General features: G+C 33.0%; 2 protein-coding genes across 10 annotated transcripts; one reads left to right on the top strand and one right to left on the bottom strand.

Annotated features, from left to right (window-relative positions):
• Positions 1–1861: 1861 nt before the first annotated feature.
• On the bottom strand, positions 1862–5383 carry LOC105136428 (NAD(P)-binding Rossmann-fold superfamily protein). Of its 2 annotated transcripts, none has more exons than XM_011041767.1 (9): positions 5140–5379; positions 4967–5053; positions 4786–4844; positions 4607–4702; positions 4419–4496; positions 2916–2978; positions 2662–2835; positions 2435–2530; positions 1862–2275 (listed from the first exon to the last, which is right to left on the bottom strand). In XM_011041767.1, exons 1-9 carry the CDS (start codon positions 5318–5320, stop codon positions 2192–2194), a joined length of 918 nt encoding a protein of 305 aa, XP_011040069.1. In that variant the 5' UTR covers positions 5321–5379; the 3' UTR covers positions 1862–2191. The 2 variants fall into 2 exon arrangements, with proteins under 2 accessions (XP_011040069.1, XP_011040070.1); XM_011041768.1 differs by having other exon boundaries at positions 2192–2275; positions 2380–2530; positions 5140–5383.
• A 2912-nt stretch (positions 5384–8295) lies between these two features.
• Positions 8296–16614, top strand: LOC105136426 (uncharacterized). 8 transcript variants are annotated; one of them, XM_011041762.1, is made up of 11 exons: positions 8296–8472; positions 8888–8922; positions 9021–9139; positions 11213–11360; positions 11975–12033; positions 13010–13813; positions 14338–14475; positions 14800–14937; positions 15461–15748; positions 15905–15961; positions 16161–16614. In XM_011041762.1, exons 2-11 carry the CDS (start codon positions 8901–8903, stop codon positions 16326–16328), a joined length of 1941 nt encoding a protein of 646 aa, XP_011040064.1. In that variant the 5' UTR covers positions 8296–8472; positions 8888–8900; the 3' UTR covers positions 16329–16614. The 8 variants fall into 8 exon arrangements, with proteins under 8 accessions (XP_011040064.1, XP_011040066.1, XP_011040065.1 ...); XM_011041758.1 differs by having other exon boundaries at positions 8297–8472; positions 11213–11387; XM_011041759.1 differs by having other exon boundaries at positions 8297–8472; positions 8874–8922; positions 11213–11387.
• Positions 16615–17875: the final 1261 nt, after the last annotated feature.

The following is a 17875-nucleotide window of genomic DNA, read 5'->3' as shown; positions in this document are numbered from 1 at the left end:
TGGTGAAAAAAATAAAAAATCATGATTTGATTATTCACACTTGATAAAAGGGGAAAAATACTTAATCTAAGGAAAAATTATGGTGAAAAATTATAATAACAAAATAGATATTTTATTTTTATTGAATATTTATGAGCATATTTTTTTTAAAAAAAATCATATTAGATTCATATATAATAATTATCATTTTAATTATTTTATTTATAATAAATTTTATCTAAAAGTAATAAAAAATGAATTTAAAAAAAAAATTGTAGGCCAATATAAAAATAGTTCTGTCACTTCAACATAGGAGCATAAGCCGCATGCTTGGCCCAAAAAAAAAAGAGTGCATGGATTTTTCTATCTTTATATATATATATATATAAAGGAGTGGATAGCATGGTTTAATTTTTTTTAGTAAGATGGATGACGTGTTATTGAAACTACGCCTGTATTTGGTGGGTGAAAAGTTGGAGAATGAGGTCTTAGATATAAAAAACTTATTTTTCATTTTTGTTCATATGTAAATACTTTTAAAAAACATTATATGAACCTTATGAAGCTTATTTGTACAAAAAAAACTCTTTTAATTAATCTAAAAATTTCAAATTAAATTGAATAAAAAACTTTCCCAGAGATTCTGATATATTTTCAATAAAATGCAAAATTTTAAATTATTTTCATAGAATATTTTTTGTAAAACAAATTTAATGACATCAAGATTAGTTTTTTTTCATGATTAGAATGTGTTCACCAACCCCTCGTCAACCCTTTTATTTTTCAAATGACTTTGCCTCTCCTATTTTAACATTTATGATTTCAAACATGAAAAAATAAATTTTAAAATCAAAAAGTAAATTTGGATCAAATAATACATAAATTGAAACTTGGTGGAAAAATTGAAGTTTCCATTATCTTTTGAACAAATAACTTTGTTTATTTTTTGTACATTTTCATCTTTATTATTTTAATTTATTATTTTTTTAACTATAATCTTAAATTTATTTTGGTAGAATTTATCTTTAATTGGTGTTGGCATACACTAGAGCATGCAAGGAGAACCTATCCAAATAAATAAAATATTGTCAGTATAATATGCGAGGCTAAAATTATAAAAATAAAAAATAAAAGATTTGATGACAAAAATGAAAACAAAAAATAGCACTGTTCAATAATACAGTATGGTAAAAAATGATATTCTTTTAGTATGTAGTTGTAATTACTTACTTATATATAGATCCACAATTATATATATATTCTATTAAATCTTAGAATGAACGAGCGGAGGAGTAGTGTAAGAACTTGGAGAATCTCCAAGGTGTCATGGAAAAGGACGGAGGAGAAGATTTTGGTTTAAAAAATTGAAGTAAAAAAAAACACTGACATGTTCTCCACGGAAAGCAGGGTTGAAGCCTGAAGGGAATCAGCCCCTAAAGACAGAGATTCTTGTATCTGCATTCTAATGGTTTTTTCGATATTTTTAGATTTTAAAGTATTTTTTATTTAAAAAATATTTATTTTATTTATTTTTAAATATTTTTATTAAAAAATATTACCTCAATGTATTTTTAATTAAAAAAATTATATCCCCGTCGAACACAGTTTCCATGTTTCAGTGTCGGCATGAGGATGTGCGGGGCTGGATCACTGTTTAAAAGAAGTGGGAGAGGGTGAGTGCTTTCCGTACCTCCTGCCTCTACGGTGGAGCAGTAGTATTCTAGGGACAACATCTGAAAGCTGACCTGGCCTGGGACAGCAATTCAATCCCACTTTAAAAAAAATTAATTTTTTTTTACTTTTTTATTTTTTTAAATTGTTTTCCTATACTGATTTAAAAAAATATATTTCTAAACAAAAACTTAAAAAACAATGGTCATCATTACACAGGCGCTCTGAGTACGGCGGCCAAAACCCACTGACATCTAGTGCTCAACTTGAAAATGTACTTTGTGGGTGAGGGCTAGTAGGATCCCAACACCAAGTACGTGCGATTTTTTAGCTTCATTAAACGGAAAAAAAGTCATACTCGAGAGCAAAGTACGAACATGATGGTGTAAAAGGACCGATTGATGGATAGTTTTAAGCTGCTCAGATTGTTCATGGCAACAGAGGTCACCCATGGCCAGTTCATTGTAAAATACAGGGTTTCTAAGCTGAGGGAGCAGATGAAGAAATAGGAACACGTTTACATGCCTTGAATTGAGACATATCAAGGATGCTTCTGCTCTGATTTCTCCATCAATCTGGTTAAACGCTCTTTCCAATCTGAAACCTTCTCTTCTCCGTTGACCGCCTGTTTATAGAATGAAGCAGACAATCAGTAGGTAAAATAAATAAGAGAAGATCGGACGACAATCGCATGGTCGGAATGAATAAATAAGGATGCAGTAAACAAGCCTTGACTTGTACGGAAGATTCATGAATGGATATACTAGTTTCATATTTCACCGACCTCGAATGTAAACCCTACTTGAGGGACGACGTCAAGAGCTTCCACACAGATGAAGGCAGCATCCTCTTTGCTAAGACTCCCCTTCTCTGCACTACCCTGTCATCATCAATTTTACACAACTTGTAAGCGTTTTTGCCCAAATCCAGTAAGGGTTTTGATGGGCTAAATTCATGCCAGTGCTTCATCGATCAGAAAAAAATCAGGCTACCTCATTGAAACTAACATACCTTTTCAAAGCTGAAACCTTGTGTGCCTCCAGGTGTATTTTGCAACATGCCAACTCTGATGATGGTGTAAGGAATTCCCGAGGCTACGAGCGTTGATTCATCTTGCTCAGCCAATTTTCTTGCATTGTTATTCATGAGAGCTTGTATGCCACCGCTACCTCTATATACAGATAACTGTACCCTTGTTAAACCTCAACATTATTGGAAATTATGGTGTTCTCCCCGGGGAGAAAGAGAGACAGAAAGAGAGATACCTGGGACAAGAGGATTACATGTTTTACACCTTGCAAGTCCCCACCATTAGACAGGAAGCCTTCCTGGTATGGAAAGCCATTTACATGGAGTCAGGGAAGCCCATTACTACGCATGCTTTGAAGTATAGAGAGCCATTTACAAGTGATTGCCTTTATTTACCTAATAAAATGTTAATAACTTTACACAGACTTATATACCAGCTTGTAATGATTTCACTATTAACTTAATTTTCTGAAGAATTTTATCGGCTTGGCTGCCTGTACTGAAAAGACAAGTGGTTAAAAGTAAACAACAAGAACGCTAAGATACGAGCGTGCCTGCGTACAAACATATCAGTTCTATACAAGGATTGAACACCATCTGTCTGTTTCATTTCCACGTGCTTGATACACCAAGAAGATCCTCCAGGTCTTGAGTTGCATTGTTTTTTTCTAATTTATTGTTTTGAATTTGTCTTATTTATTTAGTCGTAAATGGTTAGTCACCTCTAATAATAGCTAAGTTATAATTTTTTTTAATTAATATAGATATTTATGTCAGTTTATGTGTATCATGATAAATCTCATAAATTCTGAAATTAATAATTATATAAACTTTTAGTATTATTATATAAGCAATTAAGAATTTAAATCTGAAATCATAAAAATATTCCTTGACTACCACCTAAATAGTTGCTAAATCATGTTTTTGAATAGCTGAAGTCTAGAAGTTAGTTTTGCTATTTAGTTGATGTTAAAAAAAACTCTATTTAAGGAGATGAATACCAGGAGGACGACAAGAATTTTATTAAAACTTGAACTTGTGGCTGTCTTTTACCCAAAAAAAAATCAAAGTTACCGTGTGTTTTTCACTGTAATCACACAGGCACCTATCATGTGCTCATCCGCCGCGAGTGGATGGCAATTGACATCCCACTGAGATGTACTGGATGGCAGTCCAGTTACTTGGCAGCTGGTTTGCACCAATATTTGTACCATTTCAATACTCTATAGCCTCAATAAAGTAGGAAAAACTATCCAAAACCATATGCCTAGAAGTAGGATTTCAAAGCCAAATTAACTCAAAAAGATTTGACAGGGTGTGCTATGGAGCGCAACCATCTTGATCAATAGCTTCTTTTGAAACTATTACAGGATATACATACATTTTCATGAAATTCAAAACGCACTCATCTAGATTGATGTCAACATCATAATCTGCATAGCGAGCCCAGTTGGATTGATGAAGCGCCCCTTACACTATGAAGCGCGTGACTAATGTCAGATTCCTGGTAAATTTATTTAATAAGCAAAGCGCAGAGATAAGTAATTAAGAGCTCTAATTAGATTGAGATGTGCTCAAGTAACGGCTACGATGGTAAATTGCAGATCAATACTATCACAGTCGGCACAGAAACACTTAAAGAGAAGAAGTCAGATTTCTATTGGCGAAATTATATTGCTGGTGAGCAGAAAAATGAGTGAACTAAATGGAGAAAACATAGAATTCCCATAAAAACGTACATTTGGGCTGATAATAGCACGAACACCTCTCAGAGCTTTCTTAAGGAATGGCTTGCTACTTGCATCTCCTGCCAATGACTTTCTCGCAGGCAAATACACAAGAACCATGATAAGTCGATAAATGAAATCATCAGCCAGTTAAGAAAGATAAATGAACATAAGATTTTCATTGTTTAGCATGCAGCTACCTCAACATAAGTTCCAAAAGCTTCCATGGCTGTCCGCTTATCCTTCACCAATGCTTTAACTCGAGCTTTTTTTACAATCAATGACAATATTATCATCTACATAAGCTAGATATCACAAGGCTCAGATTAATGTAATCACCAATTGTTTAACCACATCAGTATTTATGACTAAAGCACACCTGACCAATCTCGCTATCTCCATCTGTGACCAGAACTGCGTCTCTGACTCCATTCTCTTCTGTGTTTGAAAAAAAAGACCAGATTTGTTAAAACAAATGAAAAGCAGTTGAAATGAAAAAACCATTAAAAGAATCATAAACAAAATCACCCACATATTGCTATAATTAACCAAGGCATTACCCGGCAATTCATCTTCATCTTCCGCATCAGATCCATATTTTGGCATAAGATCAGGTGCCCCGTACCATTTCCTTAACTTGGGCCCCCCTGAAAATAAACAAGGAGGCACTATCATTTCTCAATTATGAATCTGACCACCAAGGAATGCTGTTTGCTCATGCATTATGCTGTACCTTCAATGTAATCAAGAATTTGATCCACGAAGCTTATTTTCTTCTTGGCTGAACAACGAACAAGACCATGACTTCTCGTACGGAATATGAGAGATGGACTCTTAACTTTGCATGGTGGATTCTGAGAAGGGAAAGTGAAAGAAGTTTGGCAAAAAGTAGTTGAAGGAAGAGCTGTGGCCATTTTTGATAGACTATAGAGCTTGTGTTGTTTTCTTGTCCAACCGTTTCCATTCCCGCTTGAAAGTAGTAGATAACTACAGTATGGCTAGATTACAAAACCCACCTAAAGTTCGAAGGTCCGTACACTTTGCTTCCCAAATCAAGGAATTTGTCAAATATGCCCCCACGACTCAATTTCCTTTCAACTTTAGGACGAAATCAATTTTAATTTCTTCTTAGATATCCTGTCTTTTCTCAATCTATTAACATAACGAGACTTCTTTCTCTTGCGTTGCATTGCTTGACATTATATAATCATGATGACCAATGGTAACAATAATTAATGGTTTTTATAAACGGTTATTTAGGCATGTTTAGTATCGTGGTTTAATTATATTTTTTGAAAAAATTTAAATTTTTTTAATTTTAAATTAATTTTTTTATATTTGAAGTTAAAAATAAATTTTGAAAATAAAAAAATATTAATATTTTCAAATAAAAAATATTTTAAAAGGTAATATTTATTAGAATTATAAATAATTTATTTATAAAAAATATTATTTAAGTAAGTTGAAACATTTTTTATGTTTAAAATATAAAAACCATTATTGGATTATTTTGTGGGTGTATGGTATCAAACTTTAAAATTTAAAATATAGTATTTTATTTTCCTATTTATTCAATCTAGAACTTTTATGGTTAGTTTATTATATCTAAGAGTGGTTATCATTATTTTTTAAAATATTTTTTATTTATAAATATATTAAAATAATATTTTATTATTTTTTAAAAAAAATTATTTTTAATATTAGCGCATTTAAATAATCTAAAAATACAAATAAAATAATCTGAAGTAAATAAAAAAATAAAATTTTTTAAAAATATTTTTAATTATAAATAATACTTATTATCAAAATAAAACAAACAACATGATGCATGCCATGGCGTAATTATCTTCAACTTGTTATATTACAATTATATTAGTGATTTGATAACTATATCATGAAGAGTACTTTCATCACTTTGACTCTTCGTAAAACATTCACTAACATGACGGGTTGACACCTTAGTTAGCTATTAGCAAGCTGATTAGAGACAAATTTGAATTTGAATTTCTATTATAAATAGTTAAATGATTTAATTAGCTTTGTAAGCAAACAATTATTAACTTCACCGGGGAGCCTTTTAGACCTTTTTATTTTCTAAGCCCGGTCAAATTACGAGGCAACAAAAATAAAGTTTCCCTTCTATAAGCTTTTTTTGTCTTTTTTTTTATAATTGTAATCAAGTTAATTTAAAGACAATTAGATTTTTCATAAATAAATATTAGGAGTGTCCTGCCATTTATATTTTATATTTAATTTAGTTTTTATTCTTTTTATTTTATTGCTATTGATTTTGTTTTTTATTCTTTTTTATTGATTTTTTCTTTAATTTTATCCTTAATTGCTAGATTTTATTTAATTTTTATATTAAATTTTGTTCCTTTTTTTTATATTTTTAAGTTCTTTCACTAATTAAAATTTGTTTTAATTTTATCTCCCATCATTTGATTTTATTTTTTTCATGTTAAATTTCCCCCCATTCTTTTTACTTATTTTTAGTTTTTAAAAAACTTTTATCCCTTGATTTGTTTTATTGAGCTATAGGTTTCAAAGAGTAACATGTGTTGAATTTAGTTTTTTTAAGTTTTTTATAAAATTTTTTATTTTTTTATTTTATATTTAATTTTTGTGGAATTGATTTTAATATTTTTTTCTTTGCATTCAATAGAATTATCTAAATTTTATATCTATTATTATGGAATTGATAAATTGACTTAGTTAGATTGTTTTTTAGGTTAGTCACATGAATTTGTCAAAACACCTAGCTTGCTTGTATTTTTTTATTATAATTTTTATATTTATTAAACCTAACTCAACTCATTATTCAACTCGAGAAAGAATTAGAGATTAGGTTAAGAAAATAAATTTTGGTTCAAATTTTTTTAAAAATATTAATACAATATCTTTTTTAATTACTTGAGATTTGTTTTTAATAAAAAAATAATATATCCTATTTAATCACACCTCAATGGATTCAACAATCAATAAATTCTTGATAAAGTTATGAGAAATATGCTGTATTATTCGTGAGCACACAAGAAATATTTTGTGAAAATAATAAAATATCAAATGATGACATATATACCTTGTCAATGGGGGAGTAAAATATGTTATTACATTGAAAATCTGATTGAAAAAACGAGATTGTGTCATATCATAATTCTCTCATGAAGCTCTTTATATTTTATAATGTAAAGTTTTAGTGTGCCCTATTATGAAGGTGTTTGTGGAAGCATTTCTATTATACAAAAGGCATAATGATGCTCTTGAAATTATTTGGAAAATATATTCATAAGATAATTGAAAGGTTTGGATATACTCCTATTATATAATTAAGGCATAACAATCTTAGGACCGTGGTTTCAAAACCATGTTCTCAAGTTGCAATGTTGCATGTAGGTGATTTTTTTTCATGCAAGGAGATAATTTCTTTTGTAATTATTAAAGATTTAAAAATAAAATAATTATAAAATAAAATTACAAGTTAATAATAATAAATATTTTAAAATAAAAACAGCATTGTAAAAATATTATTAATAGAGTAATAAATAATAATAATAATAATGACAATAAAGTAATACAGTGTAGTAATAATAGCGATAATAAAATATGACAATAAGGTAATATAGTGTAGTAATAATAGCGATAATAAAATAATAGAATGATGATAATTAAAATAAAAATTTATTAAAATTTTAAATTAATTATTAAATATTTTATATAAACAAAAAAATAGAAAATTTCTTCTAATTATTTTACTCAAAACAAACCCCATAAAATCAAGGAAAAGAAAAAACAGAAAGAGAAAAAAAGAAAACAAACCCCATAAATATTTTATATGAACAATGTCTCGGATTCCAAGCTTGTATAAATTCCAATAGACAGGAAGTTTGGGATCCAGAAATGCATCAGTGAACACAGCGTACTGGAAAAGCGAGCCATAACAGAAAGCCCAAACCATCTCTCTCTCTCTCTCCCCACTCAAATTTCACTCAAAACTGGTTTTCACATCAACTCAGTGGCACGTAACTGAGTCAACTCGGCCTCTAGCTTCTTTTTCCTTCCTATGGTGAGTTTGCAACTAGCTCTCTCCTTTTCCTTTTCATTTTTTTTTGTTAATTTTATATGATATTACCTGAGCCTCAAAAGATGCAAATTTGTTTCACAAATTACGCTTGATTTTAACCATCATTTTTAATGATTTTCAATAGAGCTTAGAAATCCTAAATTTGCGCATTGCAATTGAATTTTCTTGCGCTAACTAAAAAAAATCGGCTTCTTTTTTTCTGAATTTATCTTTGTTCACACTTGATTAAGCTGCAAAGCGCGAAGTTTTTCATTTAAAATTCTGAACTAGGAAAATTACAGTTGCTAAGCCATGAAGTAATTTGGTTTTGACTGATCATGTGTGGATATTAGGGATTATTTGGATTTTGATGCAATCTTCTTTAGAAATCTGATTTAGTGTAGATTTTATGTTTCAGTTCTTTGTGATGGATGAAATTTATATTTTTAAGAGGTAAAGAGTTAACTATTTGTTGTGTGTTTTTTGTTTATTGTCTGGAGTTTTCAGTTTGTGTATTTGAGTTGCATGTGCTGGATTTTCCATGGAAACAGTGGTTGAAGTTGAGGGGAATGATGAAGCTAAGCTCAAGGAGTGTGGGATTCGTAACAGTACTTCTTCCTTGTCTTCGCCCAAGCAGATTTCCGACCCAGTTGTATACAAGCTTGTTCGGGTAAATTTTCTTGAATTTATCTATACAGGGTTCTTGTTTCAGTTGTATAATAGACTATGGTTATGTATTCGATACTTTTTAGCTATCAGGTTTTCTATTTATAGCTTTGAAGTGAAGACTATTGACAAGGCTTCAATGTTATGGTAAAATTTAAGCAGGCAAATATGGAAATTGGACTCGTTTTGGGCATAAACATAGAATGAGGTTGCTTGTGTTAGTAATTCTGATTCAAACTAGGAGCGAACAGTGAAAAATTGATAGATCTACCTTTTCATCTGTGCTGTGTTGGGTTACTTCAAATTGATAGAGCTACCTTTTCATCTATGTTATGTGGGGTGAGTTCATTTTACTATTAGATGACGCAAATATCAAAATCTTTAGTGTTATTGATCTTTAGGAATCAAAGAATTTGTTCCATGTAAACTCAGGAATTTGAAACCCTGGTGTTATTTGGATCACTTGGTCATTAGTTAGCTGAAATTTATAACCATCCCAGTATATTCTTGAATGTCCTTCGTAAGAATTCTGACCACACAATATTGGCAAGTAAATGAAACTCTTGAACATATTATAGTGATGGCCTTCTTGATGACGTTGTCTGTGCAAGATGCCTACCACCAAGGTTGTACCCTGCTTGTGTAATTTCCAATTTCCTCAAGCATGTAGAAGTTCCAAGTTGATGATTAATCATTCTTTGGCTTGTTGGCTGGTTTAGTAGTTATGGCTGGCTACCTTATCTAGGCTGCTTCTGGGGGTCCCTGTCCAGCTGCCTCTCCCACGTGTTTACCTGAACATTCAAGATCACACTGGTAGAATCAAACTGCACTGGGCATTGGCTCAAGTTCCTAGACTGTTGGTTGGAGAGTGTAGCATGCTTTTGAAGAAGTAAACCTGAAATTCTTTAAGTGATTTGGTGTCCAGTTGCTAATAACTATCAATGGATCTTTCTTTAGTCAATTTCATTTACATCACATATCTATTTATTTATGTTGTTTTGCTTGGTGTATCTCACTCTGGCATTTAGTCTTTGCATTCTCAGAACTGAAGGAAAGACATGGAATTTGAAATTTCTGCATCTTCTCCTTTGTAGTTTGTCAGATGTTCACTTTTCTTTTCTTCTCTATCTTTCCTCTTTTACATCTCTGTGGATGGTCAATGTCCACTCGCTTTGTTTGACTTTCCTCCTCATCTGCGATAAATGTTATTATTCTCACTGGGAATATCAGTAAACAGTGCGAGGGATGTGACCAGGGTGGTCTTCAGTTTACAACTATTTGAAATTCTTGAAATTCAAGTAAAAAACACGAGGCCATCTTCTGGAATATCTTATATGTAAATTTGTAACTGCTGAAACATAACTGACAATTTATCTGGTAGGTTGTTTCTTTTTGAGGAACTTTGGTTCTGTTATTGGAAAAAGATAACAAAATTGATTACCACACTGGTGCTTTATCTTTGTATGTGTGATTTCATTGTTTCTGCTAGTAGGTTTTAGTTTTGTTATGCTGGGAAATGTCCAAGTTGCTATGGTTAAATTTTTGAAAATCTGAACCTTATACGAATCTGTTCCCACTCACTCTCTACCTGTCTGCACATACACTTGTAATGCATCACGGTGTTAGGATCCCTCTCCATATCCCACATCCATGCTGTCTATCAGACTATGGTTGATGTTGCGGATTTAAACTCTTGTTATGTTCTGAATAGTTTGCTAAATTGATGTTACCTTCCCAGCTTATTGTCAACCGTGTTCTGTCTTTTCATTTTGTTGATGTTAATTTGAAACTGTGATTATTGTATCAAGGAGTTATTGAGTTTTATTGATCTCTGATCATGGTTAACTCACCTGCTAAATCATTTAGGAGGATATTGTGATTTCTTCCTTTAGTAATCAGTAATGAATTTAACTAGAAGCAATATGCATTAACTTTTATTCTTGGAAGTCAAACCTCTGTCTGATCAAATGTGTGTTGGCCTCAAATTTCTTTTTTCATTATTTATATCTCAAGTTGCTTTCTTATTGAAGTTATTATTATGAACTTGTGATGGTTGATGTCCCTATCAAATTTGCAGTTGGAAGGAGATGGGAGAATAGTACCTGCAACAGATGATGAATTAATGGAGGTAGAGAGTCTGCTTATAGATGACAAATGTGAAATGCATATCGTTGCAGACCCTGGGCAGACTGTAGGGTGCATTTCCAATGAAGGATCTTCCTCTGGGATAGCCCAATTAGAAAGCCTGGAAGGTTTTGTTTTTGTTACTAGTGCTACTTTATAGTTGATATTATATTTCCAGTTCCAAATTTAAGGTCAAACAGAGTTTTGTATGTAGATTCACCGGAGTTCATGCATACTGTGTCATACATGGGCTAATGTTTTTGGGTGTCTCTGTTTTCAAATCCTTCAATGTTTTTGGGTGTCTCTGTTTTCAAATCCTTCATTTGTCAAAATCCTTTTTCCTTCTTTGGGTTTCTCTTCTGGGTTGTGTCATCTTTATCTGCCCAAATAATCTGAGCTAAGCATCTTAACTCTCTTTAACCATAAACCTTCCTTCTAGAATCATCAAATCTTTGAAATCATTTATTAGTTTTATTATCAACAGGAAAAGAGTTATTTGAGCTTAATTTTTGTTCTCTAATAGAGTATATTGTTGTATGGCCTCTTCCAATTCATTCAAGATTCAAGATCTGGTGTGCCTTCCAGTTTGTTCTGTGTCGTCATGTTGGCTGATCAAATAATTTTTTCTACCTTAAATTTAGGTTCTGTTTTATTTTACTTTCTGCCTGTTTCTCCTCCTCCTCCTCTGCATACCTGAATGAACAATATATGCCAGGTTTGTTGCAATCTAGGAACAAAGAAGCTGATCCAGATAAATTGAATGCAAGGCTTGAGGTATTGTCCGCTTCTTTTTATTTTAGATGTTAGCACTTCCACTTCACCAAATGCTACTGCTTCAGTACTGAATCTATTTCTCTCTCAGGTACCTGATAATTGGTGGCACCATGCTGTAATATTTTGTAATGTAGAGTCTCAATTGTTGAAATTAGTCCAGTCATCATTCTTGCATTCTGCTTTTGAAGAAATAGCATTATTGCTAATGTAGGAGGAAACTTTTAGTTCTCCAGAGATCATTTGTGCAAAAATTTGAGGCTTTCTTTTTCTGATGTTTTTCCCAATCAGCTATTCGTTTGTTTACATGTCATATGGGGCACATGGTTTTTAAGTTGAAGTCACCATTCTAGTGATGTAGGCTGTAAGACTTCAGTGTTGTCTTTACTGTTCAATTCTTGTCAAATGGTTCTAGGTTAACTCAAAATCAACCTGTGACAACCCTTGTATTTGTGTTAGATTCATAGGTGTGTGGTCAAAGGTGTAAACCACAAGGATCTACTTAAATAGTAAAATTCACTCTCTGATAAATAGCCTGGGTAAGAAAGTCTGCAGTGGGTCTGGGAGTTTAGAACACACTACATACTTTTAGGCAAGCCAGTGATATTGTCAGGTATCCATTTGTGTACCATTTGTATAAACTCTTCCAGCAGTTGGCTTCCATCCTGTTCTTTATTTTCCTTTACTTATTTTTAATTTTTTATATCTTCTTCTTTTCCTTTTCTGGCTGTTTTCTGCTTGTACAATTTTCTTGACATTAATTTGAACCATTGATGTCTTGGACCATCTCAGCCTTCAAAATCTCTTCTAGTACATCAAGGAGATGTAGCAAAAGGTCAAAGAGGAACAGAGGCTCCGCTTAGCATGCGGATCTCCTTATTGTTCTTCTCCTTATTTGATTGTAGACAGCCAGTGTTGTGATCAGCATGATAAATTGCTCCATATTGATGCGAAGCTCCAATGTGAAATTCCCTTGCAGGAAACTGCCCCTTCTCTGGCACCAAGTTTGAGTGAAAGCCATTTTAATCAATCTGGGAGTTTTGGGGAGTGCTCTCATTCTTCAGATAAACTGGTTGCTGGTGGGTCAACTTTGTCTGTTGTTACTTCAAAACCTGATTTTTCCAAGTTGAAGGGGGAAATATGCCTGGACAATCTATCAATAAAAGAACTTCATGAAACTTTTAAAGCAACATTTGGGCGAGAAACTACTGTCAAGGATAAGCAATGGCTTAAGAGAAGGATTTCCATGGGATTGACAAATTCTTGTGATGTTTCAGTGACTTCTTTTATAATTAAAGATAACAAATTGGTTAAGAAAGGGAATGAAGAAATCTCTAATTGTATGGATGGTTCCTATGCTGAGGACCTACCAATTGGCAACCAGAAAGACTTACCAACTAGCCTTGTTAGCCAATTGGATTATCATCAAGTTGTACCTGAAAAGAGACTGGAAAATCCCAACTTAGATGAAAATTCTGGAAGTGATGATCATCAAACAGAACAGAGAGCTGCTAAAAGAGTTCGGAAGCCCACAAAGCGATATATCGAAGAACTTTCAGAAGTGGAGTCCAAAGAGTCTAATGGAAGATTAATGAATTTGGCTAAAAATCCTGGACATGGACTGATATCCCTAAAATCTCGTGTTGGGCTGGTTAGAAATGTCCCTTTAGGTGGGAGAACTGTTGTTACAAGGCTGGATTCTCTTGGAGGATATGGGATTCAGGTTCCATGTGTTTCTCGGGTTCGAAGAAGCCGTCCAAGGAAAAATTTCATGGCTCTTTTGGTAGGTATAATATGCATGTGATCAGATAATGTTTTTTAACATGGTTTTTTGTTGTGTATACTGTCTTCATGAGATGATGGTTCTTGATTTTCTTTGGTTCCTGCTAGAACTACTTGCTGCTTTTTATTTGAAGTTTCTCTGAACTTAAAGCTTATATTCGTGGAGTTGGAGTTGCAATTGCTTCCCCTTCCTTTTCTTTCATATGTTGGATTGGGGTGTCAAAATCAAAATTTGATTTAGCCAAGTATTTTCAATTTGACTGATGGTGACATCATCTAAGTTGAGCAAGTGCTTGGGAATGGTTTCTATCATGGTGTCAGAACCATAACTGTTATTTTTTTCTTGCCTTTACCATCTCTGAAGCAATGTGAATCTCTGTGCTCATACAGAAGAGCTTGCATGTTTTTGGGTTAATATGATCTTGCTTGTCAATCTGCTATCAATTTTATTTCAACTAATTTTATTTGTTTGCTTGTATTTCAACATGAATGCAACCATGGTTTAACGTGATTGGCATTCTGTAGAAATTCAATCCAAGTGGCATGGGCATGGAAGCTACGTTGGCAAAGAAAGTCCTTGGTGATCATAGTTTTCCAACAGATGATGGGAAGGAGAGCAGAGTCTTGAAAGCCAGCTCTACCCCTGAACATGTTCATCATCAGGTAAGGACAATTAAAATCTGTGATGCAAATTCAAGTAATATTGTAATAATTAAAGAAACATGAGGGTATGAGTGGTATCCATTGGTGATATATAATGAGAGAGGGATTGGTTTCTAGCATGGTGTTGTCGGAACTATAACCATTATTTTTTTCTTGCCTTTACCATCTCTTAAGCAATGTGAATCTCTGTGCATGTACACAAATGCTTGCTTGTTTTTGGGTTAATATCATTGTTGCCTGTCTATCTGCCACAACTAATTTTATTTGTTTGTTTGTATTTCAACATGAATGCAACCATGGTTTAACGTGATTTGCATTCTGTAGAAATTCAATCCAAGTGGCATGGGCATGGAAGCTACGTTGGTAAAGAAAGTCCTTGGTGATCATAGTTTTCCAACAGATGATGGGAAGGAGAGCAGAGTCTTGAAAGCCAGCTCTACCCCTAAACATTTTCATCATCAGGTAAGAACAATTAAAATCTGTCATGCAAATTTAAACAATATTGTAATAATTAAGGAAACATGAGGTATGAGTGGTATCCATTGGTGATATATAATGAGAGAGGGATGAAGGGGCTTTATAATACTTTTTAAGACCTATTGGTTGTGTCAATAGGGAGATGCCTGCCACTGCCTTCTAGACTTGAAGAGGTGAGTGAGTATGAAAAAGGCGTGGATCTTGTTGCGGTCATAAATTTCTGGTTCTCCAAACTGGATTGGAACTAGCTTTAAACAGAATTAGCTTGGAATGCAATTTTCATGTGAATATTTTGGATAGATGAACGTGGTCAGTCAAATGAGTGATGTGCTGCTGGATTGCTTATTTGCCACTATGCTTTGGTTCTAGTGTTTTGCATTCATACTAGACAACTGAAGTCCATGTTGGTTTGCTATATCATAAGAGAAAGATAGTGCCATAACTTTAATGTTTGCGGACCAATTCCATGGTAGTTATATTGCTGATTGGTACCTGTTTTATTACCCAGTTTATAGGTGTGCCAGAGAAAGATAAGCAGTTCTCAGTGATGAGTGCGATTGGCTTGGGACATAACACGGAGCTGAAATGCATTAATTCATCTAGGGATTCAGATGACAATGTAGTTACTGTTCCTACACCTAAAGGTGGAATTAGAAGGAAACATCATCGAGCTTGGACTCTCTCTGAGGTGATGAAGCTGGTTGAGGGTGTCTCTAGGTATGGAGCTGGAAGGTGGTCTGAGATCAAACGACTTGCATTTGCATCCTATTCATACCGCACCTCTGTTGATCTCAAGGTATCTCCTTGGTTCTTTGGTCCATGTTTTTGTATTTCCATACAAGTACATCTTCACCAAGTGTTCTTGGTACCCTTTCAATTTCAACAAGTGTTTTCTTTAGATGCGGTTCTGTTTTTTTTTTTTTTTTTTAAACTGAAAGGATTTAATGTCCAGGACAAGTGGAGGAATCTGCTGAAAGCCAGCTTTGCACAGACGCCTCAAGATAACGGAGTAAGAAATCTCTCCTACCCACCCCACCTCTCCCCAATGCAGGACTCGTTGCTTAATTTTGATTTGCGCGCCACATCCACATCCTCATCCTCTTGAGAATCGAGATTATTGATTTCATCTTTGAAAAAAATAAAATAGCGTTATTGATTGTGTTTGCATGGACTTTAATGCTTTTGGTTTTCTGTGGTTAACAATATAGATGAATTCCCGGAAAAGTACTGGTGCAATGCCCATTCCTGCTCCAATTTTGTTAAAAGTAAGAGAGCTCGCGGAGATGCAATCACAGGTTCTGCCAAATCTTAGCTCGACCAAGATTGCTGGGAGCACTAGAAAAAATGTACATGAAAAACGAACGGGGTTCTTGTAGCTTTGTATCTACTAGATTTCAGTTGTACAAATTACTGATAAACCATGATGCCAGTTTGGACTCCAGTGGACTTCTTTTACCGTGGGGTTTGTGTAGCTACTAACTATTACAGTCACAGTTTAGAAACACCTTCGATTTTAGACCCCTAAAAATAGTTCGCCATAAACCTTCATGTAACTATAGATAAGTGTTATCTTGTGAGCAGAAATAATAGACACTGAAGGTTCTATTCAGGATGTTCCTTTCACAAAATGCACATGATCTCCCCGGGCAATGCAACTTCCTCCGAAGCTTTAATATTTGTGCATGGCAGCAGCACTCGTCGCCTGGCCTTCTGTTGTGTTGTTCATTCCATGCTTGAAATTCTTCTGTACTTGTAAATGTATACTTAGCAGCTAATGTGAAGGGGGCTGATAAAATATTGAAACCAGGCACTTAATTACTCTTAACAATTTTCAAGGAGGACCCGTATCGCATAGAAATTTCCATGGTGGAAAGCAAGTTGCCTATATTTGCCAAAGCCATGTTATTGAATGTCACTGTTACAGCGGAGGTTTAATGCTCGGATTTTCATTTGTCAAAGAGAAGGAGGTCTCTTTTTACTAATCCAATTCATTAGCATCAGGCTTCGTGTTATGTTGCAAATTTAAATCAGGAATTGCTCACGATAAAGCAAAAGGATATTTTACCCGGTTGCCTGTTGCCATTGTTTTTCCCACCATGTGTTGAGAGAAAAACCACCTTTTCTTTTCTTGAGAAGAGGAATCTGTTAAGAATATAGCAAACCAACTCTCTCTTCCTTGTTGTTTTTCAAGGAGTTTTTATAAATAAAATGAACTTTTGATAAAAAAAAGAAAAACTTTAAAAACCTTTAAATTAGCCATGCATTTTCTTCATGTTTTACATTTTATTTCATGGAATTAGATTACAAAGGATAAAATAAAATAAAGTAAAAAAATAAGAACAAATTTTAAAAAGGATGAAAAAAAATTGTTGAGAGTAGCTTCATTGTTCATGTAAACAAAAAATTCTTAATTCTTTTAGTTGTTTATTAATGTGCTGTAAGGAAATAAAAATTAATCAACTAAATTAGTTATAAATGTGCCGTTGAAAACAAAAATCATTAATATCCATGGAGGTTTAGCATGTAATAAATATTTGTCTATATAAAAAATAAAAAAAATCCAAACTGTTATAAAATATAAAGTTATAAATATTGAATGTCCATTAAAATCTTTTGGACTTCATGACTCTTGGATTTAATCTCTTGATTTTCCATGACTCCTGGTTTCCTAGGATTATTTAATGTCCGCATTTTCTTTTCTTATCTTGCCACAATCTCTATAAAAAATTAAAAAATAAATATCTCATAATAAAAGATCTTCGTGGTAAAATTAAAAAAAAAAAGATATAACCACCAAAAATTTATCATACTTCTTCAAACTTGTTATGATTAGTTAAGATTGCAAGATTTTAAATTGATTAATGAATACAATTATGATCTTTTTAAATTACTTTATAGCTGAACCATGGAGTGAAAATATCAT

Source organism: Populus euphratica, unplaced genomic scaffold, assembly GCF_000495115.2.
Source record: "Populus euphratica unplaced genomic scaffold, PopEup_1.0 scaffold174.1, whole genome shotgun sequence".
Taxonomy (NCBI): Eukaryota; Viridiplantae; Streptophyta; class Magnoliopsida; order Malpighiales; family Salicaceae; genus Populus; species Populus euphratica.
The sequence above is the reverse complement of the archived record's forward strand: the minus strand, read 5'-3'. Positions and strand labels throughout refer to the sequence as shown.

What these genes read in the sequence shown, in the direction of transcription:
- LOC105136428 (XM_011041767.1), bottom strand. Translation starts at nt 5,320, where the DNA reads ATGGCCACAGCTCTTCCTTCAACTACTTTTTGCCAAACTTCTTTCACT. An exon ending in AGATGAAGATGAATTGCCGG is followed by an intron (nt 4,845 to 4,966) that starts GTAATGCCTTGG and finishes TTTCAAACACAG; the next exon opens with AAGAGAATGGAGTCAGAGAC. An exon ending in AAGGTTTCAGCTTTGAAAAG is followed by an intron (nt 2,531 to 2,661) that starts GTATGTTAGTTT and finishes TGATGATGACAG; the next exon opens with GGTAGTGCAGAGAAGGGGAG.
- LOC105136426 (XM_011041758.1), top strand. Translation starts at nt 8,901, where the DNA reads ATGAAATTTATATTTTTAAGAG. An exon ending in CTGAACATGTTCATCATCAG is followed by an intron (nt 14,476 to 14,799) that starts GTAAGGACAATT and finishes TGCATTCTGTAG; the next exon opens with AAATTCAATCCAAGTGGCAT. An exon ending in CTAAACATTTTCATCATCAG is followed by an intron (nt 14,938 to 15,460) that starts GTAAGAACAATT and finishes TTTATTACCCAG; the next exon opens with TTTATAGGTGTGCCAGAGAA.